The sequence below is a fragment of the Lissotriton helveticus genome, chromosome 10 (assembly GCF_964261635.1).
Source record: "Lissotriton helveticus chromosome 10, aLisHel1.1, whole genome shotgun sequence".
NCBI lineage: Eukaryota > Metazoa > Chordata > Amphibia > Caudata > Salamandridae > Lissotriton > Lissotriton helveticus.
This window is the reverse complement of record NC_136071.1, coordinates 1,180,457,185-1,180,482,841: the sequence shown is the minus strand read 5'-3', so window position 1 is coordinate 1,180,482,841 and position 25,657 is coordinate 1,180,457,185. Positions and strand designations below refer to the sequence as shown.

At 43.1% G+C, this 25,657-nt stretch overlaps 1 protein-coding gene across 1 annotated transcript in view; it reads right to left on the bottom strand.

Moving 5' to 3' along the window:
• Positions 1-25,657, bottom strand: part of LOC144784199 (vomeronasal type-2 receptor 26-like) — a 45,352-nt gene that overhangs the window by 17,707 nt on the left and 1,988 nt on the right. Inside the window, exon 3 of the mRNA XM_078662857.1 lies at positions 19,333-19,495. Coding sequence (XP_078518983.1) covers positions 19,333-19,495 — 163 coding nt within the window. The remainder of the gene's footprint in view (positions 1-19,332; positions 19,496-25,657) is intronic.

The following is a 25,657-nucleotide window of genomic DNA, read 5'->3' as shown; positions in this document are numbered from 1 at the left end:
AGATCCCATTGGTATCAGAAATATTTAAGATTTCGCTCAGGATTTCCGCGAAATGTACGGGGGAATTAGTTGATAATAATGTATGTATCTCTGCAGTCGTCCTTGCGACTTGTAGATCATACGTTTCTTTTGATGACGTGAGCCTTGTAGGCGTCTGAAGAAGCACTGTTTTCATTCTGCTTAAAGTATCTATTCGAATAGAAGTAATTTTCAAATTGGGCCATGCCCTTGCCTCCCTGTCTGGGAAGGAGCTCGGAAACAATGAGCGTCCACAGCACTTGACCTTGGCCGTCTTAGTGACTAGATAAGGAGTCCCGGGCATAAGACTACAACATCTGCGGTCTACAATAAGAATGTAACTCCCATTATAGAGTCTTTGAAAGAATGGTTCTATTTCAGTTGCAGGTGCGCCTTGCTGGTGACATGAAAGGTTGTATGAATTCCCTTCACAGGCTCCGTGCAAACTAATACCGTTACACAGAAGCGTGCCGCTTAGTGACATAGCACAATTGTTGCCACTAAGAAACACTTTCTGTCCTTTATTACTGACACATGCATGTGAATAGGGCAGGTTCCATGTTGTTTTAAGGTACCCCTTTCCCAATTTCTCGTACATGCCAGCCTGTATATATTTTTGGCAGTATTGAAACCTGAAGGTTGAGATAGGAATATTTATGATTCCGTGGATTATCCATTCACTGACAGGTCGTTCTGACATTGTCATTGGTAATCTTTCTAGTTTTTCAATGCTCAAGATTGTATAATCAGCACCCTTTTGCGCCATACCGATTTGTCTATCAGTAGGGTTAAAGATTTGGAATAGTGACGTTGTGTTGATTAAACGCCAAGGCACATAGCCTGAACGCAGATTTTGTAACGTCCAGCCAAGCTGTACAATAGAACGCAATTGTGACTGACCATGTTGTAATAACAGTAAGTCTTGCGATAATATATCGATTGCTGAAGACACAATGCTGTCCAATGAAAAAATTCTGGAGGACAGAGTCATTAACCCATTGTCCACTACAGACAGTGATTTTTCCAAATTAATACGGTCAATTTCCCGTATTCTCTCTGCTGTTTCAATTTGAGTAACCTTCCAGGCCTCATTATATGCTGCATATACAGAGGCTGCTATGAAACGCTTTTGACGCTGTTTGCGTGGTCCCATTATGAAATCACGCAAGTCAGCACCATCAGTAAGTAAAGTTAGGTGTTGCTTAATTTCAGGCAGTGTGGAAGTTTGTAGCCATTGAAGGCATAATTTGCCCACACTGTAGGTGGTAATTATCCCTGGGTGATGTCTTTGGGGATATCTAGGGTCTGGCCTGATCATTTTGAAACCCTGTGTTTTATTCAGGAATCTGTCTTGACAGTTATTAGTATCTGTTGGCCAGATCAACCACTGTTTCCAATCAGGATGTGTTCTGTTTTGGTTAAGTATATGGTTTACGTCTATTTCTTCATCTGTATCAGAGCTATTGCTAAACATTGTTGGCTTTGGAATAGACGGTTTATTTAAATCTTTGATTTTGGCTAAGCCAAGACAGGTGGTTTGTTAACCAGTGTCATTTAAAAATATCATTTGTTCTGGGATCATGCAGGCTCTAAACAAAGCTTCTAAACCCTGTACTTGCCATTCTTTTGTACCCCAAACACTTTTCAAATCAACATTTTTGTCCCAATAATCAAATCCAAATGTATTCATTTGTTCAAAGAACGAGTCAGAATAAATCAATTTTGTGTTGGTTATCATGGTTTTCATCCCTGTCTTGTTTGACAATTTAAAATAAAATGTTTCAGCATTACTTGTGTTAAAACCCTGAAAGTATGAATATTTGTCATAAACGGTTCTTGAGCTCCCTTTTGGAGGTGTAGCACAATGTTCCCATTGATTATAATTTAAAACATTTCTAGGTTGTGCAGATTTATGTAAAAAATGGTTACCATAATGGTTGTAGCAATACATACTATCATAATTTGTAGAACCTTGCAAATAATCATGTTTGGTAAATTTAGCAGACATTACTAAATCAGACATCATATTGTTAATGCTTTCGAAGTCCCAATCATCAGCAAATGAGTTTGGTTTTACAAAGTCACTCAAGGAGATCTTGATTTGGTGTGGATATTTCAGGATCTCGACCGGACCATAAATTTCATAGTCAGTGTTGTCCCAGGCTACCCCACCAGGTATCGGATTGGCTGTGAAGTTGGCTGAAGAAAGTTCTGGAGAAAGTTCTCTTTTCTCGATGTGTGAAGATGTCTGTGGTTTGAGGACCAAGTTGATGTTCTGACTTGCTGTGTCCATTTTAGCATATTTTCCCTCAATGAAGCGTCCCAAAGTAAATACCATGATGAGCCAAAGTATGAGGATAAATGCACCAAAACCCACCCAAAATTCAATCCATGGAGAAATCAGATATGTTTCTTTCAGTTGTTTCAAAAGTTCCTTCGCTTTGTCTTTAAAGGATTTTGATGATGGCTGTGTCTTTGATTCACTGAAGCCGTCAGAGGAATCATCGAAGTTGATGAAGTAACCGGATGCAGTTCTGTCAATTGTTCCAATTGGTTCAGGATTCTTGTTTCTTGCATTTTCACTTGGTACTTCAGTATAGATTGGTGCGTCTCTGCTAAATGTTTTTATTTGGGTTTTCAGAGGTCTGAGTTCTATTGCATTGTTGCATAGTCCTTGTTGTTCTTCTGTAGGCGTTTCGAATGTGATGAGCCTCTTTGATAGGACCTCTGTACTGGTAGCAAACCTTGGTGTTCTGCTACTTATTGGGAGTCCACTTGGCCTGCTGTTTGTTATCGGCCACATGTTGTGGTTTTACCAGGTCGATGGATACAACTCGGTTCTCCTTTTTTCCAGCAAGTGGCGGTAGTACAACTGATCTTGTCCCGTTGACAGACAAGACAGGAACTGCTTTTCTGTAAGAAGGCCCAAATTCCTTCTTTACCGCGATCTTCTCCCTGACTAGATCCCCGACTTTTGGAATCCAGACAGGTCTTGCTGGGACAGGTGGTGATTCTTCAGTGGTTGTTGGCTGTTGTTTCAACTGTATGTTGCTCAGGTCTTTTCTTGTTTTGTTTAAGTCCTGCAAAATAGCCAAACGGTCTTTGACATCAAAGGTTTTTTCTATTACCACTGAAGTCTGACTATCAAGGTCAGAGATCAACATCCTAGTTCCGAATAATAATTCGTACGGACTGAATCCCTTCAGAGAATTTCTTGGCAAGTTATTTAGACTACGTTGGACACTTATTAGATGTTTGACCCACCCAGCTCCCGAACCTAATACCTTTGCCGTTATAGATTGCTTTATGTCACGGTTTTTTCTTTCAACAATTCCGTTCCCCTCAGGGTGAAATGGACAAGAGTACCGCAATTGCACGCCCATGCTGACCATGGCCTCCTTATAAGCCCGAGAGCTAAAAGCAGGACCATTGTCCGAATGCAGCATGCCAATTGCGTATGTGCCGATAAAGACTCGCAAATCTTTTATAACAGTTCTGGCGTCAGCCGTTCGCTGGGGCCACATCCATATAAATCTCGTGCATGAGTCCACTGCAACCAAGATATATTTATAGTTACCATCCCTTTGTAAGGGACCGCAGTGGTCTAGATAAACACAGGCTAATGGTTTATCCGAGATTAGAAGGGGCGTTTGAGCTGGACGTCTCACCGTTGATACTTTCATTTTTTGACATATGTCACATTCTAGAACATAGTTCCTTGTTTGTCTTCTCATTTGTGGCCACCAGTATCTCTGTTTTAATAATGATACTGTGGCTGAGACGCCAGCATGGATAGAAGCAAGCCCTTCGTGTGCCGCTATTATTAGTCCTAACCTATGTTCCATGTTTGGAATTGCCCTATCCCCCACTCCAGGGATTCGAGCAAAAGGAACATTGTTTACATCAGTTATGTATGAGTATTTTACTGGAAAGCCTTTAGGGAGTGGTTCTATCGAATCCTTTTCTGAAGCGCTGACAGCTTGCAATATTTCGCTGTCTATTTTTGTTTTTGACCGGGTGACGGCAGCTACGGAAGCCGTTTGCACAGCTGCCTTCGCGGCCTCATCAGCCAATGAATTCCCTGCAACGTGAACGCCATCACGTTGATGACTCAGTGTATGTATCACGTGAGTCTTAGGTAGTTCTTTTTGTAAAAGAGCTACTTGTTCCCATAGCATTTTATGCTTGATTGTGCCACCTTTAGCATCCTTGAAACCGTTCTGAAGCCAGATCTGCAAGTATTCATTATAAGACTGAACGCAATAATACGAATCGCACACTATGAGTGTGGGGAATTCTCGATTGGTATTTTCAAGCGCCATCTTGAATGCTAGTAATTCAGCTCGCTGAGCCGTACAATCTCCTAGGGATTGTGTTTTAGTGAGGGCTGGTTTAAATTTCCCTTCGTGCCAACGACCTTTAACAATCGCGCACGCAGCACTGTAAGCTTGTTTACCCCCTACTGCGGGTTGTGCTGATCCGTCTGTATATATTATACAGCCGTAGTGATCTAGAGGCAGAATTTCGGTTGGCGGAGGACATTCAAATTCATATTGGAGAAATTCTTGTGTTTTTAAGTAAGGATCGAATTCGTACACCACGTCTGTTGCAGCAAGAGAGTTAGCCCATTGTATCCATCTTGGATGTAGTGCTTTAGCATTTGGAATGCTTGCCTTTGTCACCGCCTCTAAGGCTGGTATCGGTGTCACGATTACTATTCGTTTACCTTGTGCCAGGGCTCGTTCTTTTGCTATAGCTGTCTGTGTTGCTGTAAGAATTTTTTCCGTTGGGCTGAATTTCATTTCAGCCTTAGTGTACAAGTGTGATTTGAATGCAATTGGTACCTTTTCTCCCTCATTAGAGGTTAGGTATGTGAATCCGCATCTCCCTGGGATGACTCGAATCACAAGATTGCGTGTATTATCACGGGTTTCTAATTTTGTTTTAATTAGCATGTCTGTTTGTAAGGATCTCAAAATTTCTGTGTGTATTTGAGTCCAACTGGATCTTTTAAAGTCTGGTTTAATTAGATCATAAAGGGGTTTGACCCTTTCTGCGTAATTTGCAATGTAAGTTCTTCCGAAATTTAGGAAGCCTAGAATTGACTGTAGGTTTTTTAGTGTTTTAGGAGCTTGGATTACGGCACATTTCTCTAGGAAATTGTCTGCCAGGCTTTTACCTTCACTTGATAACTCATATCCTAAGAATAAGACTGTCAGATGGGCAATTCTGGATTTTTTGAAGTTGAATTTGTAACCCTCTGCAGCGAACCCAAGTATTATGGTGTTCACCCTTTTCAAGTGAGTCTCCAAGTCATCATCTGTCAAGTAAATGTCATCGACTTAAGATAATGCTTCATCATCATATAGTTGTAGTAATTCTGTTACTCTCGCTGAGAATACCCCCGGGCTGTTCTTGTACCCCTGGGCTAACCGACAGAATTGTTTTTGAGTGCCATTTACTGAAAATGCAGTTAAATATCTGCTCTCTGGTGCTATGTTTTGACAAAAGAATCCATTGGAGATGTCCAAGGTTGTTTTGTATTTTTTGCGCACTATGTTATTCATTAGTGCAGCACTGTGTGAGTTTTGCACTGCAAAAGTTTTGCAACATGTGTTAAGGTGTCGGTAATCCAAAACTAGACGATATGAATTGTCTGGTTTGGAGACCGGAAACAAAGGATTGTTCATTTGTGAGGTGCAAGTTTCAATCACCCCCTGGTATTCTAGCTGATCTAGTATTTCATTTACCTGTTTTTTAGCTTCTTGCTTAATTGGGTACTGCCTTTGTGCAGTTGGTTGTGATTTTAACTGGATTTTGTGAGGAGGAGAATCCTCATCCCATCCTACATGATTTTTATATAAAGCAGGTGCTAAGGCCACTGCCCACTTTCTAGCGAGTGTATATTTTTTATGAATCGGGATTTGATTCGAGAAGGCAGGCATAATTACTTCTTCGCCATGAGGGCACTCCCTGACAAACTCTGGTGGCCAGTCTTTTTCAGCTAGAAGGATATCATAGCCCTTGGAGAGATTATCCCAAAATAGTCCCCTTATTTTCCTAGTCTTATCTCCCTCTATACGTAATGTTATCTCGTATATCTTGTGGGGCTTGCTAACTCTGGTGTCTGCAGTTTCCACTTGAAGGTATTCATTCGTGTCCACTGTCTCCAGATGATTCATAAGGACTTTGCGAGCTATGCTCACCTCTGCTGCGCTGTCTAGCATTGTCTGAGCCCACTCTCCGTTTTTCAGTTGTGTCCTCAGTATTCTCGGCATTGTTAACTACCTTGATACTGGCTACCTTCTTTTTTGGAAATTGTAATTTCTTTTTTAGTTGAGCAGGTTCCTTGTCTTTGGACTTGGCGTGCTCTTCTGATCGTCCTCTTCTTTCCGATTTCTGCGAGGAATTCTGAAAAGATTGAGAGGGACGTGTATCAATGTCTTGATATCTATCAGGTTTTTTAATATTATCCCTATTTCTAAGGTTATATCTATTCCCAGAGGGGTCACTCTGGGGTGACCTGTGTCTCTGGTTCGGAGATTTCTCCCTTCGCCTAGGAGACCTTCCTCGGGACTGGAATTTCTTTTCTTTTGGATTGGATTGTTTGTTTCCATCCCAGTTCTTTTTTGGTGAATTATTATTAAAAAATATTTTTTCTGGACTTTCAGTCAGTCGCGGTTTTACTGGTATTCCACCTAAACTATCTCTGCCTAGTTCCTCATAGGATTTTTCTATGATTCTGGCTATTTCAGCTGGTTGGTCTGCTATATCTGTCTCTTTTAACCTCTGGCGGATCGCCACGTTTGCTGCTTCACCTTTTATGTTGGCTAATAATATAGCCGAGACCTGCTTGAAGTCTTTTAGTAATTTCATACCAAGAGTTAAAGCAGGTTCTGGACCGTATTCATCTTGAATTTGTTTTAGCACATCTGGTATTACCGAAATGGATGGAACACCGTGCGTTTTTGTGTAGATGGAAGCAAAGACTGTACCCCAAGTGTCACAGTCCTCTATGTGTGGTGCGATTCCCATTGGGAGACATATAGTCAGAATCCTGTGTTTTTCTAATGGGGTGGTGTCAGGAAACACCGCCTCTATTTGGGTAATTTTCTGTGCCAACCAGAATGGTAATTGTTCCCGTTTAGCTGGAACTTTACCTAGGCAGGATTGGATGTTCTGTGGTGTAATTTTATTTGTGTTCCCCTGGTGAGGGGTCAGCTGTGGAAGTTTAATCGCTGGCTGAATTGTTGAAGTCCGCATTACATACTGAACTAATTGTCTATGAATTTTTAGTAGTTGTTTTAGCTGTATTAACAGCTCTGCTGCAGGCATTCTTTCGATGTCTGGATGTGGTGTGTATCCGGCTAAGACCGGCCACGTTGCTCCTGGTCTACCTAAAGGACCGAGCCTTGTAATGTGATTATTATGTTTTAGGGCGCCATCAAATAAGAGCAAATGCTCTTGGAATTTGAGTGGTACTTCCACTTCCTCGAAAGGAGTGTACATTTCTGGTGGAACCTCTACTTTGTAATAGTGGAAGTACTTTGTTACAGCATTTGCTGCTGGAAAATGTATCCATGTATAGTATACCTCTGTCTGCCGATATTCGTGTGCCTCAATTACGAATATGACTGTACCACCTCTAGGTGTCAGTCCATTTTCTATAAGTTTTAGAGTTATAGATCTCCTTTTGGCGACCTGGATGAGTATTATATCCGGGTCTGCATCGAGTGCTGTATTGTCAGCTGCTGCTATTTCAGCTGCTAATCTAACTGCCTCTCTTTCATCATCACTTTCAGCCATTTTACTGACCGGATGGTATTATATTTGTTTGCAGATCAGGTTTCTTATGGAAACAGAGATTAGATGCACAATATTTTGGAACACTGTTTATCCTTCAACGTTGACTTGACCAAGAACCATACATAGGAGTTCCCTCCTGCGAGGTTTTGGAGGATATTACCTTTCACCCACTCCAGACGTCTTTGGAGTATTTGGGAAAAGGGGTCTGAGTGAGAAAGCACGACTGAGTTACTCTAAATGTCTTACGTTAGTTTTATCGCCCTTTCCAAACGCGTTGGGCGCCATGTAGTGTAGTTCCTATCTTCCCAATAGGCTCTGCGCATTGGAATAATACCTACAGCAGTAAAGGCCTAGACCAGACGTTAACTAGGTCTACTACTGTCGATACTTAATTTTTGGGTTTGCCAGCTAAGCTCAGAGTTCGCTAGAAACTTTCTCGAATGTTCAGGAAAGAATTACCTCCCCTGATTAGACAAGAAGGGATTTAGTTTCTGACAACCATAGAACATGACAACTTTGCTCTCCCCTAATCAAGAGTCAATCTCAAGAGTCGTGTGAGCCCAAGGCAATTATTTTACTCAGTCAGTACGTGCATTCTTAGTCTCATCAGAATGTAGAGAAAAGGAAGAGACGGGCGTGTTCAATAAAAAGGTGTTATTTATTGATCAGTCTCTTTTCTCATACATGAGAAATGGATTGATATTATTGCAATACTTATAGTTAAGTAAAGTGCATACATTAAAAGCAATAGTATAAAATAATACTGTAAAAACATTGATATGGTTTCTGAGCCATATGATGTTTTAAAATGATAAAAATATATTTACATACACATATACATTTGACTAAACGTACTCAACTGGTGTTTCTAAATACGCCTACCCCGTGTACCTGACCTAAGTCTAATGCGTGGGCGGGAATAGAAAGTTACAGTTTAAGTTAAGTTTGTTTTTGCCAAGTGAATAACTAAAGAATTCTCTGTGAGGGGTTATTCAGTTCTGTACCTGGAAGTTAGGATGAATGAGGAATGGTATCTCTTTCTCTGCTCTCGATATTCCAGGCGGCCTGCGAGGGCTGCCCATAAGCGCCGGTGCTGGGTCTCTCGACTTGAGATAGCAGCGCGTCTCTCAGCGCGTCAGGAAGGCGAGGCTGCTGCCAGCGGGGTCTGCTTCTGCTCTCGGCTTCGGCAAGTATGGCTGCTCCGTCTTGTCACCACGCATGTGTTTGCATAGGGCAAGGTCGGCAATATTTATACCTTAAAGGTGCCGGGATTGACGTAAGGATGGACATAGGTACGTCAATAAAGATGTCATACGACTTGCTCGTTAGCACATTCTTTACTAAAGTTCTCTGTGAAATCAAAACAATGGCCGCACGGATTATCCAGGTTGTCATAGGTTTGATTTGTTATGAGAACGTCGTATGCCTTATCAGGGGCTGGAGGAATGTCGCTTGTCTAATTAGATCTCAAGCGTTATGACCTAATCAGATAACACGTTCCTGTGCCGTAGTGTGACTGCGTCAGATAACGGTATCTGCATCATGGGGGCTTGTCTTGCCTCATGGGCTGACTGTTAGTTAACTTGATAGTTAGTTTAACCAGAATAGGGTCAGGAATAGGGGGATCGATTCAGAACCTATAGGAATACATGACATCTGCTTTTGCCGGTGAAGTCTATGCGCGCCTACGGGCTTTAGCACCACTAGAGCACAGGCGGCACCAGTTCAAAGTCTTTAGACTGACGAACGGGCTGCCGGAGAGGTCACACAACCTTCGCGCACAGTCAAATGAATGCCGGTTCACAGTTCCTTCACAACGCTGCATTCACTATGAAGAAACGGGCCCACCTCACATCGGCTGCAATCAAAATACGATTCAGTCGGGCACAGCACTTCTCTCGTCAGCGACGGAGCTCTCAGGGGCTCCACGGACCTCCCCCCGACTTCCGCATACAGGGTGGTTCCCGCCCACAGCTACAGCTCCCGGGTCACTGGGGAGTGACAGAGACGCTAGTCCCGCCCAACGAAGGCCGGCCTTTCCCCGCCCCGGCGCACCACCTCACCTTCAATCTGCGCAGGCAGCGCTCTACGCTGGTGGGGCTCGGAGACGTCAGAGATCCCCTCTAGAGGCACCTGTCGCGAAGGGGGCTCAGCTGACGATCACGGTCGCGGCGAACTTGCTCTCGCCTCGCGACTCGATAAATCGATCACAGTTCACCACCGGGGGGGGCGGGGAGGCACACGAATCTGGCCACAGTCTTTGGGGGCAATGAGGTACTCGCTGGGCAGGCGCTGTAGGCGCTAGATCACTTCTCACGTAGCTGACTGGAACGCCAGTCAGACACAACGCCTGCAACCCTTTGCTGCTCTACTGCCTGCGCTACCAGCCACCTCAGGGGTCAACAGGGCAGGTGTCAATCTGGTGTCAAGTCTGGAATCTCTTCTTCTCTAGTCTAATCAATCTTCATCTAAAATGGCCGCCAGGGACTGGGCCTTATATAGCCAGTGCCCTGGGGTACTGGCACGAGCCAGAAGGTTCTAGAACCTTCTCTGGCTGTGACAATGACATGGCACTCTTGAGGGGTATTTAGGACACTCACAGCCACCGTACTGGGGTTCTAGAGCAGCCATTTTTTATGTACCTGAGGAAAATAAAGGAATTCCTGTCAGAAATGCGCGCCAAACAAAGGGCGCCAAAATCTCAAAAGGCCAGGGTTCATGAAGGCTCCAATGGGAGTCACTTCACATGAGGAAAAAGGGTGTCCACCATTTTAGGTTCATTTATACAGGTTGACAACCCCAGTTTGTAATGCCACAGGTTTGGGCCAGGCGCCTTGTAAATAGGTGCCACAAACCTTGTGAGCAACTGGGCATCAAGGAACATCTAACCCCATGAGACAACACATAAAAAGTCCTGGTAGACAAATAAAAAGCGACAAATTTTGGGAGGTACAGGGGAACAAAAGCAATCATAGTGGTGAGGGGGCTCTCAGAAGCAGACGGGTCTAACACTGGCTATATGCAAATGAGCTCTGACCCTGTGCCTCATGGGAACAGTCCAGTCCGAACTACCAAGCCATGTCTTTCCCAGACCGGAATCAAGCATCCAAGGACCGGTTTCTGGCTATCAGCCTTCATCAGCCTGGATAGCTTGACTCCAGTGGTGTGGAGAGCATGGGACTCACGTCTGAGCATACCCAGCCCACTCGGGGTGAAAATTGCAAAAACCACAGTTGATGGACAGAAGGTAGAACAATGTCATACATTCACCCCAGTACAAGGATCTGGGCCTAAATCCATCGTTTTTTTGCACTCCACACCACCCTGGGTCAGACACTGGCTGTATGCAAATCAGCTCTGACCCTGTGCCTCATGGGAACAGTCCAGTCCGAACTACCAAGCCATGTCGTTCCCAGACCGGAATCAAGCATCCAAGGACCGGTTTCTGGCTATCAGCCTTCATCAGCCTGGATAGCTTGACTCCAGTGGTGTGGAGAGCCTGGGACTCACGTCTGAGCATACCCAGCCCACTCGGGGTGAAAATTGCAAAAACCACAGTTGATGGACAGAAGGTAGAACAATGTCATACATTCACCCCAGTACAAGGATCTGGGCCTAAATCCATCGTTTGTTTGCACTCCACACCACCCTGGGTCAGACACTGGCTATATGCAAATCAGCTCCGACCCTGTGCCTCATTTACAAACGAAATAAGGCAGAAGGTGTAACAATATATATAAAAAAGCCATCTCTCATGAGAGGTTACAAATGAAGACAAGGAAGTACTAACAAGCATATTGACGAACCAGAAACCAGCATTTACAAAGGATAATGACACAAGTCAATGAAAAATATGGGCGGAAAGTGAGCGGAGCTTCAAGTCCACACTCAAATACAGCATGCCTCGCAGAGCAGCGCATGCGCTGCCCAGACTCGACCTAAAAAGGCATTGTAGTCCCGGGTAGTCTAGCGCTCAGCGGTCGGTGGCAGCAGTGGGTGGTTGAGGGTGGTTGATGGGTTCCAAACGACGTGCCAGTAGAATCACGACCAAGTAGATTTTAGGCGTCCCGCACCGCGGGAGCCCCGAGTGATTTTTAAAGGTTGGCAGTATCACTGCAAGTTCCGCGAGAGCGCACTGCCTCCTGGGGATTGTAGTCCCGGACAGTCCAGGTGGCTGCAGCGGGTGGTTGAGGGTGGCTGATGGGTCCCAAACGATGTGGCAGTAGAATCACGACCAGCATCAAGTAGATTTTAGGCATCCCCATGGCTATTCATAAATTGTATCTCATTGCTTTAAAATATATATTTTAGACTAGTTTAGTGAATAGATCCGAGACCTATTTCCACCTCCTCTTGTTGTTCATCTCCCAGTTAATTTTTTACCTATCTTTATGTCATTATGTCTACCTTCGGAGACCATTATGTTGTTTTTCGATGTTTCTACATTCTACATTTTAATATTGAGCTGCATGATGCCCATTTTTCTTGCACTTCCTCGTGTTTTTTTCTTTCATTTTCATTCATCACTCTGGTATATATATTTTTTTATTCCTTTTCTAACCATTAGAGTCACAGTCTGCACTTCTGAATGTAGGTTGTTCCACAACTTTCATATCCTTTTGAGTGTTTAAATTCATATTTGCATTGTTTCAACTATGACTAGGGAATTTTCTTTTCCTCTTTCTCACATTCATGTCTTTGTTAGTGTGTTGGGGATTGTTCTCCACTTCTTGTTTTCTTTCTTTCATATTACTTCTGCGTGTTTTTCTTTTTTCTTCCTTTTTTCTAGGAATGTTAAATAATATGTGTTTATTTAAGTCAAGTGTTTTTCAATCACATTATTTGTTATGAATCTTAGAATTATTATGTAAAATGTGAAGAGTTTTTGAAACCCAATTAAGAGTCAGATAGGTTTTTCTCATTTGACTAGACCTAAGGGTCAGCTAGTATTATTGCAAGAAACACATTTTTCTGATATTGAGGTTGTTAAACTTAAGAAGCAATGGCTCGGTGAAGTATTTTTCTCCTCCTCTGTCTCTAATAAGTATGGTGTTGCTATAACTTGTCAAAAGAATTTACCTATTTCTTTTATTTCACAGGAAAATGATTCTGAGGGATAGTGGATTTCAGAAGAACTCAAAATACAGTACAATATCCTTTTAATAATGAATATATATGGCCCTACTCATTCGGATCCACTTTTTTGAAAACTCATTTCAACCTAAATACTTGAACATTCTGGTGTTCATTTCCTAGTAGTTAGAGATTGTAATCAATTAATCTACCTCTGTTTTGATAGGCATTCCTCAGCTAGATTTGTTGCTAATAGTTCTCATAAAGAATTTAAAAATACAATTTCACAGAGCTCCCTATCTAACTCCTGGATCCTCAACCACTCATAATTCTCAAACTACAAATGACTATTTATTTTTAAAATAAAAGTGTCAGGTTATAGTATATGAGTTTCATTTTTAAAATAAAATTGTCATGTTATATTATATGAGTTTCATAAATCTCCAAATCCCCGGTGAGGTTCCTTGGTGCTGGGCAGCAGAAGACCGCATACTGCCGGAGATAATTTAACCCCTTCGGCGCTAATGACGAGCTGAGCTCGTCATGAGTCGTGCCGCTCGCACGCTGATGACAAGCTCAGCTCGTCATGTAACGCGGCTTTTTGAAAAAAGCCGCGTAGCGCAAAAATAGCCGCCGCACGCATGCGGTTAATCATAGGCTTGTCGGAGGAGCCAAGTCTTCAATAGTTTATGGAAATGAATGTAATTTGCATTAGATCTGATCTCCAGGGGAAGAGATTTCGAAGTTCGTGGGGTCCACAGAATCTAGACCGACCCAATCTCTTGCTTTGTAATGAAGGTATTCTGAGGAAATTCTTGTCCCTGTATCTCAGGGTGCAATTTGGTATACATTTTTTAACTCAAGAAGATATAAAGGCTGGGCATTTACCATTTATAGATTTGAAAATGAGACAGCTTGACTTAAAAATCGAGCACTGTACCACAGGAAACCAGTGGAGTTTTTTCAATAAGGGGGAGATGTTGCACCATCTAGGCTATTGACAAATAATCCTTGCTGCCTCATTTTGAACCAGATACAATCAATGATTAAGTTCTTTAGCCATGGTGGAGGGAATGGGAATATTCTAATGTAGTGATAACTTAAGCCAGCACAATCTGAATCAGGGTATCAAAAATTAAGAATATGCAAATGTTCATAATTCTTCATTGTTTAGAGAAGCAGGCAGATGTGACTGCTCCCAGATGGGGTTTCAGAAATACATTCTTATCAATGATGATTTGTAGGCTCTTTACAGAATTTTTGGGCTTAGGAGGATGACCCGTGATTGAAGCCAGAAGAAGGAATTTAACATGTCCTAATGAAATCTAATCTAAAAGCATCTTTAAAATCATTTAAAAGCAAGCTTTCCTTTAAAATATTTATAAAAGCCTCAAAAGTCATTCAACTATTTGGGATCACATTTGCACCATAAACCTGCTTCAAGGTGTCCTCTGGAACCGTCGTCTGCTGATGTGGACAACAACAATGTTGCGTCTACCATTTGGAATCTACATGTACATCGCAAGGCTGCTTTCTAGCAGGGGAGGCACTTCAGCTGACACCGAGAGTCCCTGCATGCTAAGACTTCACCACGCACTGGTCTGACATCTCTGTGAGGGGGTGTCCACTTTGTGACCAAGATGGGGTCTTACATTGTCTCCCACTAGGTAATGATGTTGGATCGTCCCTTGGGGGGATTATTGGCTCCACACCTACATACACTCTAGATACACTTAGAGTAGGGTTTTGCATAGTGGGAGTACACCAGATTATTGCTTGGTATATTTCCCTACATATATACATTGTTTAGCACCATGGTAGAACTGCATCTACTATTTATGCTTCTGGTGCTTGCAATCACATTCATCTGCTTCTGTTTACTGATTATGGCAGCACATGCATTCTATACCAGAAAACCATTGGTTTAATAAATATATTGAAAATGTCCCATTCTGTATTCTGTGTATTTCTCCGAGCACAAGAAAACACCAGTTACTGAGCAAAAGGTTCTGATCTGTTTCCATGATCCCTGAGGGGTCAGGGTTGTCATGGTCAGTTGTTGCCAGAAAATATTATCTCCTTGGCATTGTTAGGGATGCCTATGGTGGCACTGAGAGCTAGCTGGTCTATAGGCCAACATATTCTGTGGGGGTGCCCGGATTCAGTCTAGGCACCTCGCCCAAAGTTTATGTTGTCCAGCAAACATGCAGATCCTACAGATTGGTAGGAAGTACATGACAGGAGTGCCCAACGTTGGGCCATAACAGTGGCTGTGTTTGCCCCAGTAAGCCAAAACTGCACCAACGCAGTGAGAAAGGACAGGAATTCACTGTGTTGCATAAATGCGGTGCATTGCTGCCCTTGCACATTAGAGTAGGGCAGTACAGCAAGATGCCTTGCTTTCCTTCCCACACCAAATACCAAAAAATAAGGGCCCAATTATCAACTGAAGGGTGATACCATACTCATATATATGATAGATCATTCCAATATGTGGGGGTATAGTGCAGAGGGTGCCTGGAAGTGATTACGGTGAGTTTTCATCCTGGTCATTGAAAATCAGAGTGTGGTCAATATGTGGCTAAAGACCCAACTGGCAGAGATAGGAGCCTCAACTCTCATCAGACGATTCTTCATCCAGGAGCCGAAAGTAGTTGCCAGCATTAGCTACAAAAGGGTAGTCCTTCAGTACTACATCCCATGACTCTGTGTGGTCTGTATTACACCATCCTTTCTGTATTTCCAGCTTCATTAAAATGCTCTCACATTCAGACCATTTGAAACATTTCCATCTCCACCCCTGTATGGAGGGACTGGTAGGGGATTCTCATAACATAGATGTGTCAGTGAGCCAGGGCATGAGCTAAGTTTGCAAATTTGGAACTGATAATAATGGATTGGGGTGTGGAGAACAATCTCAGTAAACAGACAGCCTAAGTCCTATTGAGATTCTGGCCTTTGGCATACCACTGTTTCCCAATACGTTGTGAGGGTCCAACAGTGCCGTAGCGTATGCTAAAAGTTTTCACCACCTAGCTGGTATCTAAGGCAAATTGCTTGGGTCCCTAGGAACAGCACGTTGATGCACTTAAGGATGACAAGAAAAACTGACACATACACAGCAGACCCACTCAGGGTCCCCTACACCCAACTAGCAGGTCTAGAATGTATTTATTTGGGAAAGGGGTGTCAGACACCAATCATCCCCCGAAATCCCTAAGCTATGGACCTACAAATTGGATATCTGTGCTGCAGAATGGAAATTTGTGCTTTGACTGTGCAAGGTGCTGTTCTGTGCTGCAGAAAACTGAATTATGTGCCCTGAGTGTGCACAAAACCGTACAGTACTGCAGAAACTTGAGATCTGTGGCCTCAGTGTGCCCTGTACTGTACTGCAGATGAGGTGGGTGTGCATGGTTCTGTAGTATGCAACAGAAACTGAGTGCTATCATGGACAACCTGGAGACAAATAATTTGTGTAGTTTCTACTCTCCCACCTCCTGCCTCCTTCAGGCATGGTGCTTCCTTTTTATATTCAGTGCTTGCCACAGATTAATATTAACCATATTAAAAATATATATTTAAAATGTAATTTACGTTAATTAAACTCAGGCTTTAATTAAATGTGTTCATTGCTAAATTAAAATGTAATTGTTAGGTTGTGTTTTTTTCATTATTTTGTTTAAAAAATATTTTTTTATTTGACTAGGAAATTGTGAATACCCAAAAGTATGAAATTCACACAAAAATGTAAGAATCGCTCTATGCTCATTATTCACAAGTCAAATATACAAAGATACATGTTTAAATTTAGAGTTGTAGTGTGCAGTACATTTACTAGCTTTGGCTATTCACCATTTCTGAGTGTAAATACACTACATAGTCTGGACTTACATGTCCCTATCCCTTGAAACCAGGTGGTAGAGCCTCAATTCAAGAATGTATTGATGCTACTAGTAACATTTGATACAAAGCCATAGCCACTAGGGCAGAGATCTCCTGATTGTAAAGTTTAGGACATTTTTTTAAAGTGTATTAATCTTTAAAATAAATTATATAAATATTTCAATGTTAAACATTAATGCAAATTAAGTGTATACATGTACTTTAACAGTGGAGAACAATAAAAACAACTACAGCACAAAAAACTTAGTTTTGAATTAAATATTTAGAAATTTGAATATATTAATTTTAAATGACATATATTTTTTCATTTATTTGATAAATTCCTACTTAAATAGCATGTTGATATTTATTTCTTATGTAGTAACATTACCAAAATATTCTATATAATTCATTTTAATGGAATTATTTTTAAATTTTTGGTGCTGGGCTTAATCCAGGCTGATCTGGAATGCATTTACAACTGCTTTCTGACTTACTCTTTTGGGTGTGAACTTTTTTTGATTCCTACCTCCCCCCCCCGCCTTCGCTAAATAATTAGCCAAACTTTTTTTCGCATAAGCAGCAACCAAAGTTATTAAGATATGGTGCTTTTGCTCCGTCCTCTAGTACTTGCGTACCTGAACTGCCTTCTGTCAATGCATGCTGAAAGTGTACCCTTCCAGCACACAATTCATTGTCTGAGTCTGACAAAGTTTAACATTTTACCACTTTGTATGCTTAATGTAGGGTGCAGCACACATGGAAATATTTTCTCCAACTTTACACCTGCCTTGAAGATGCATATTTGTTTGCCTATTCCTTTCTATTAATGTTAGTAGATAGGGATTAGTGTTAACATCCATGGGTGAGTGCATGTAAACATTCATGTACCACCCATGGTATGCCTCCGTGGCGTAAACTATCTCATAGTGCTACTTTATGCCACTTAGGGTTACTGTCCAACTTAATTCAGGATCTGCACTAGAAAGTAAGCCTCAAAATAATACTTTGCACCAGGTTTGCACCACTTTTCTGATGCAAACCAGGAACAAAGTCTTAGTAAATCCGCACCATAAGCGTCACACAATGATTGTTATTAGAATAACAGAAGATTGAGGGGAATAAACAATAAGGTTCTGAATCTATGCCTTTCTGTTTACATGCAGCACTTTGATGCTGCATCAATGCTCAATGTGCTGCATTAAAAGGATTATTACTTATGAACTCCAAATACTAAAAGGATCTCTGTTACAAAAGCAATAACCCACTAAGCTGTCTGCAGAAAATACTAATCTGTGTACTGCATGTCACACATTGTTGTGCTTTGTATCAGAAATATTAACACTAGAGGCACATGTACGACAAGTTTTAGTGGTCGCTAACAGAGAATTGGGCAGTTCGCGAACGCTAAAATGGCATGTACCAACCCTATTTCGCGAATTTATCAGCTATTACTGACTCACATAATAGGGTTTGCGGGCTGGTATTAAGAAGGGGCATGCCAAGTGCATCTCTTCCTAATGGCGAGTCGCAGGGACACGTATGAATGTTTTGCGAGCGGAATGTAGTCGCAAAACATTCATAATTTGCCAACTCCATGAAGGAGGCTGCGAATGTGAGTGGCAACATTTTTTAAGAGTAGGCAATGGTTCCATGGACCGCCGACTATTGTTAAAAAAATGAAGAGGGAGCTTTTCATTTTTTATTTTTGAAATGCATCCTGTTTTCCATTAAGGAAAACAAGCTGCATTGAATGAAAAAAATGCTCTATTTAAACATCAATAAGAGACATGGTGGTCTGCTGACCCCAGAAGTCAACCATCCCTGTGATTACAGGACATTCCCTGTGGGTCGCAAATTACAACCTGCCTCATGAATATTGATGATGCAGGTCAATTGCAACCCTATTGGAATTCCCAAACAGTGTCTTGGACACTGGTATATATTGCATTTGTGAGTTTCTAATTGCAAGTCGCAAAATGTCACAATTAGGTACTCACAAAATGCTTTGGTGGTACATGTGGCCCTAGGCTACCTTATCATGAGTCAAAACTGTGACTAGACAAAAAGCAGATCTCTCCCTGCTGTGCTCTAACAACCAGATTTATCATCCCATTACAAATATCCCTGAACAATTCTATGCATATAAAGATCTCTGCAGGCTGCTCCAATATCGGTTCAGCCTGCCATGCAGAGGGCGCACCCTTGATCTTGGCACCTGGCGCGATAATGTCGGTCACACTACCCTGAAGCCAGCACTGGTTGGGAGCAGGTAGGAAGAGAGTAATAGAGAGGAAGAGAAAGAGAGATTGAATGGTAACAATGGACTCATTTTGGCTTTGGCAGATCCTAAAATAATGGCGTCATTCTGTTCAAATAACTTTATTTCCATGTTCCGGCCAGAGGGAATATAGGAAAACTAAATAAATACAAACTACGGAGGCGATTCACAAAGGTAACTTACACTTGTGAGTAATTTACATGTGCAAGTCTTCTCCTTTGGGTCTTTGGAAAGGATCATTGGTTGGCATGCAGTGTTTTATCACCTACCACGCTTGTTGGTAATCTCTCCTTCTGAGCAGGGGGCACAGTCATAGCAGCAGATGGGCTGGCCCTCCAGAGGGACCTTCCTGTACCCAGGAGGACAGCTCTCACTGCACACAGAGCGCGGGACCTGGAGAGGAGGCGGAGAAGGGCTTTTGTGAGAAATAAACTGGGGAAGAGGCAAATATCCAATGTGACTTCATCACACAAGCAGCAGGTTGAGAGACAACGTTATATATGCTCATATGAGAGATAAGAGGATGAAATGAAGAGCATTTGTCATAGCATCAGTGCACGTGGTCCAGGGAGTGAGAGATGTGGAGCACAAGTGAGTGCATCAGTTTGAGTGATACTTGCAGGAAGAGACGTAGGCCACTTGTGATCGCATCAGTGCGAGGGATCCATGGAGGGGGAGACACGGGGCACATGTGATAGCATCAGAGCAAGGAATCCAGGGGCATATTACCAACGATTAGCGATATTTATCGCTAACTAGGCTTAGCAACTAATTTTTTATCGCTAAGCATCGCCGGAAATTATCGCTGAGATAACATGCTATTTGCTACATTTATCTCCAAAGCGATACATTTTCCGGCGATAGCATGAATATCGCTGAGAATACAGCGATATTCACGCATTAGCGACAAAATGCTCTTAGCCATGTTATCCACCTCCCATTTGATAACATGGCTAAGAACTGGTCAGAGCAGGCGTTAGTTTTTGGCGATAGCGGGAATATTTCCATCGCTACGCCTGCCTTGCTAATAGGCGATAGCGACGTTAACGACTGCTTTCAGTCATTAACCGGTTAGGTACGCCCACTTTGCATGTCATTAGCGATAAATATTGTTGACATGCAAAGCGGGACCCAAACCGCTAGCTATCGCCTAAAGCTGTCGCTAACTGCTGTTAGCGACAGCTTGCTAATAGAGCGATAGAATTATCGCCGCTTAGTGTGTTAAAACAGAAGCTAAAGCGGCGATAATTGCCTATTGCCCTGCTTGGTAATATGCCCCCCAGTGAGTTAGAGATGCAGGCATTTGTGATTGCCTCAGTGCGAGGGATACATTGAGGAAGAGACGTAGGGCACATGTGACAGTATCAGCGCCAGGGATACAGGAAGTGAGAGATGCGGGGCTCAAAAGATAACATCAGTGTGAGGGATCCATGGTGGGGGAGATGCAGGGCACATGTGATTGTATCAGTGCAAGAGATCCATGGAGGAGGAGATATAATGCACATATGATTGCATCAGTGTGAGAGGAATCCAGGGAATAAGTGATGCGGGCACATGTCATACTATTAGTGTGGGGGATCAGGGAGGAGGACAGGCAGGGCATATCTGATACCATTACTACGAGGGATCTATGGAGGAGGAGCTTTCAGGCACATGTCATAGCATCAGTGCAAGGGATCAGGGACTGAGATATGTGGGCATAAGTCATAGCATCAGAGAGAGGGATCCATGGAGGGGGAGATGTGGGGCACATGTGATTGCATCAGTGCGAAGGATCCATGCAGGAGGATATGCAGGGCACATGTGATTGCATCAGTGTTAGTGATCCAGGAAGAAGAGATGCAGGGCACATGTGATTGCATCAGTGCGAAGGATCCATGCAGGAGGAGATGCAGGGCACATGTGATTGCATCAGTGTTAGTGATCCAGGAAGAAGAGATGCAGGGCACATGTGTATGTATCAGTGTAAGGGATCCATGGAGGAAGAGATAAGAGGCACAGGTCATCGCATCAGTGTGAGGGATCCAGGAAGAAGAGATACAGGGCAGATCTGATTGCATCCATGCAAGGATTCCATGGAGGAGGAGATGCGGGCACATGTGATTGTGTCAGTGCGAGGGATCCATGGAGGAAGAGATGAGAGGCACATGTCATAGCATCAGTATAAGGGATCCAGGAAGAAGAGATGCGGGGCACATGTGATCGCATCAGTGTGAGCGATACTTGTAGGGAGACATGCGGGGTACATGTCACTGAATCAGTGCAAGGGATCTAGGAAGTGGGAGATGTAGGAGACATGTGATAACTTCTGGTGAGAGATCCAGGGAGAAAATACCTAAGGGCACATGGTATTACAGAGCGAGGGTCTTGTGGAGGAAGAGACACAAGGTACATGCCCTATTAATATAGATACAGGAGTTCTAAGGACAATGAGGTAACGAGACTGGGTGCACTTAGCAGGCTACGCAGGGTGTCCAATCCACAGAGCTATTTGAATGTGTAAAACCACTTTAAAAATAAGATTTTCTTCATATTAAGCATACTTGTTTGTGGATATTGACAAGATCTTGCTGACTCATTTCCACCTTTTAAATGGTGGAGATTTACATCAGTCATGAGCAGGAGTAAATTCACTTCCAGAGTGCAGGTGTGCAGAAAACAACTCCAGTAATGGTGAAAATGCAGAGGAAGTGGTTCTCAGCATCATTTGCTTTCTAAGAGTACTTCTGAAAATGTTTAGGAATTCCCCAAAAATAATTACTTCTTCCAAATACAAGGATGAACTTGTTTAATAGTGTTTACAGTGTAATTTGTGCTTGTGACAGTCACAGAACAAGTCCTTGGAGGGATATGTGACAAAGATGATCTGCCAACATATGAATAATAGGCATTTGTAATTCAATTACATTCTTATTTATTGTAATATTGAACTCAACAGAGTTCCATATAAAGAATATAGAAATTCATCCTCATCTGCAATGCAACAAAATTAAAGCAAACAAGAAAAACATACCACTACTGTTGAAAGATAAATTGGTTTATCCATACAAAGGTATCCCTCAGATGAACTAAAACTGTGTAATTAACAAATCAAATACAAAACATCCTTCACTGAGAATATTTACAACCTTATTGAGTGTAAACACGCAATAACATTGGTGAATACAATGAACCAACATTCATTAAACCTAATTTAGGTGGATCCACATTTGTCTGACCAACTCTATGAGGCAAATCATGAGTGTAGAGTGAGGAAAGAAGAGGTGTAAGCAGGCACCTCTGCTTTAGACCATTATTTGTTGCCACTTCACTGGAAAAAACTTTATTCCCTCCCATCAGGACCTGAGTCCAAGTAGAAAAGTGCAAGTCAATTATTAACCTCGAAGATGAGCAGGAATCCCTAGTGCAGACAGTTTTCTCCACAGCATCCCTCGGTCAACCCTGTTGAACGCTGTGGAGAAATCAATAAAGGTAGAATACGTGGGCCTTCCCCTAGCCAAGGGATACTGTTCAATCAGGGTTGTGATATTATTAAGGGTATCACAATTCTTACTGAAGCCAGCCTACTCAGCAGGCATGAGGTTTTTCTAAATTCCTATTCCTGAAGGTGAAGTAGTATACTTTTGGCAAATATTTTGCCAGTTACATCAGGAGGGTGATTTGTCTGTAGCTGGCAGAATAGGGTTTCAAATTGTTTTTACATTTGGGTACAACAATACTTCCCTTTCAAGAAGATGGACTATCGCCGGACAGATAGCAGTACTGGAACAGTGGACATAAAGAGATTTCACATAAGGCGGCTTCATGTTTAATGCGTGCTATCAGGAGTTCTTCAGGGCCCATAGCACCTAAAGTTCTTGAAGCCTTATTGAATCTCTCAATCTCCTCATAGGAAGGCGCCCATATATTTCCAGTGAGTCTGTTTCAACACTAAGGACAAACTGGTCTCTGCAGCTTAAATTAATGGCAAATAATTGGAAAATGTACTGCATTCACTCATCATCCGATATTGAAATAGCCTCTGCTTTAACTCTAGTGTTGCAGTAGTTGGCTAGTAAAGCACAATTCTTATGAGAATTTAGTGGACTAATGTAATAATCGAGTGAGCGAAGCGAGCGAGCCCAAACTGCAAAATGAGGGAGCGGGGGGCTTCTTCCCCCCCAAGGAAAAAAAAATTAGATTCACAAGGTGGGTTTTACACCACATATTTACTGCAAATTGTTGAAAAAAGGGGGATCCAAATATAGCATTTTGAAGCACAAGTGTGAAGAAAACAGAATCAAATCAAAAAAGTGCCCAATCCTCAAACTGATCTGCTTGCAAAATGACCCCCAAGCCAAGCACATACAACCAACAGAAACAGGCCCTCTAAGTGTTTCCCACCTGTAACACATCTCTGAACCACCTATGTTTTCATTGTATATAGTAATGAAAATGCTGCAGTTTGTTCTTGTTTATCTTATGCAACTTACAACCATTGACAAAGCCTATAGTCCTGTCTGGCTGTAGGTTTAATGTCATTCATATTATATATCTGGAGGCAATAACAGAAGAAGCCCAATACCAGTGGTGCAGCACACTATGCTAAGTACAGATTTTTTGTTACTTAACAGTTGTAAGCCACGCTCGTAATTACATTGGCTGCCCCTATGAGAGACCCCCTCATTTTTTACGTCCCACTTAAAGCCCTGCACACACAGAAGTGAATCATGAAAATATCTAATTATTAAAAAGCATCAAAGGGCTTCAATTCATCAAGTCCTCACACATCAACCAGTCAAATATTTACCAACGAGGGTCCACCTAGGGAGCAGAATCCACACTAGTAAACTGGTGCACCGAGTAGATGGTAGCCTCTGTTCTCGTGTAGAATCAGACACTCAGACGCTTCTAACAATGCATATGTATATGCTGACTTGCTTTATTGCAGGACTTTTGTGCATATGGCCATTTCTATGCTGAGCAGGTGCTGCTCAGTGCTAGCACCACACTGGGGTGTCACTAACGTGGGGGTGCACAGTGCTACACGTTAATGGGGCTCCCATGATTCCATGTAGCACACATGGCATAAGGCTAACAGTAAAATTGCAATATATATGATCGGCAGACCTACAACTACAGACACAAATTTGTTTTTATTTTGTTGAGACAAAACATGGTAACAAATAAAAAAACACAGCATAGGAAGCACAATTCTATCCCCTTCTTGGCTCCCGCAGTATAGTCCTGGTTTCCGGGAACGGGTGCCGTGTGTCCATGAATGCTGGTGCTGGTGATACCCGTCAAGATGGTGCAAAATGAAACTCCCATGTCTACCCCCCCCCCCGAGCCCAACCTAACCCCAACTGCCCCCAACCCCTGATAGTCCCCCCCAAACCCCCCCTCCCTCTCTGGTGGTGTCCGCTGATTAGCCGCGAGTAGTCCAATGGATCTGAGTTACACAGTTTCTCGCTCATCCCCTGGAGTCTTGTGGAACTCATCCGCTAGTCTAAGGACTTTTAGATATTTTGGGCAAGTAAGCTCGTTGAATTCCTGGGTTAGCAAAGTGAGCAGTGGCAACCACGTTTCTCTAAAGGTGTCTGACGTTTGCGTGAGGGAGGCTTGAATCCTTTCCATCCCCATTATGTACCATAGCCAGTGGAGCCTCCCCGTGTGTGTGGGTTTCCTATTGGTGCCCCATAGTGAGAGGATGTGTTGAGTCGCTGCCCCCATCACCAGTCCCATCTGCTTCCCCCTCATGGATTTGAGCGGGAATGTGAGTTTGTTAGGGAGGCCCAGGATCGTATAGGCAGGGAAGCGGGGATCTCCGTCTCGAAGTACTGGTCTATATCTCGGAGCACCGCCTCCCAGTATTCCTGTACCTCCGTGCATTCCCATAGCAGGTGAAGCATGGTCCCCGTGTGCCCGCATCCCCTCCAGCAAGTGGAATCTCTTCTAGGGTTACCTTGGTGGAGTCTCTCTGGTGTCAGGTGCCAGTAATAGGCTACCTTGACCACTGATTCGCGGCTGGCCATGTTTCGGGCCGTGTGGTGCGCCCTATAGTAGATGTCCTGCCATTCCATCAGAGAGCGTGCGCCCCAGTTCACGCTCCCACCGTTTCTGCCCCGCAGATTTAGACACAGGCGGGGGGGGGGGGGGTTACAGGAGCTTGTACAGTTCAGTGATCGCCCGCTTGTCTGAGGACTTGGAAAGGAGCCATTTTTCGTATGGTGTAAGTAGGCGGCCCACATGAGGAATAATGTCTTTATGTGTGAGCCAGTGTCTTAGTTGAAAATATTGGTAGGTGTGTGGCTTGTCGATTCTGTACTTTTCCTTTATTACGTCTAAAGTCATGAAGCCCTGCAGATCAAATAGGTGCCCAGCCGAGTCACACTCCGTCTGCCGCCATTGTGGGAAGGAGCCTGGGGCCGTCCCCGGCGGGAACGCCGGGTTATCCAGCAGGGGTGTCATCGGCGATGGAAAGGACGTGAGGCCCCTCGAGACCGCCACTGGGTCCCACACCTGGAGGAGTGTTCTAGTGATGGGTGACTTTTTGATGTAGGCCGGTCTATCTGGACGCGCCAGAAAGGGGACCCTCCCAAGTGGCATGCCCGC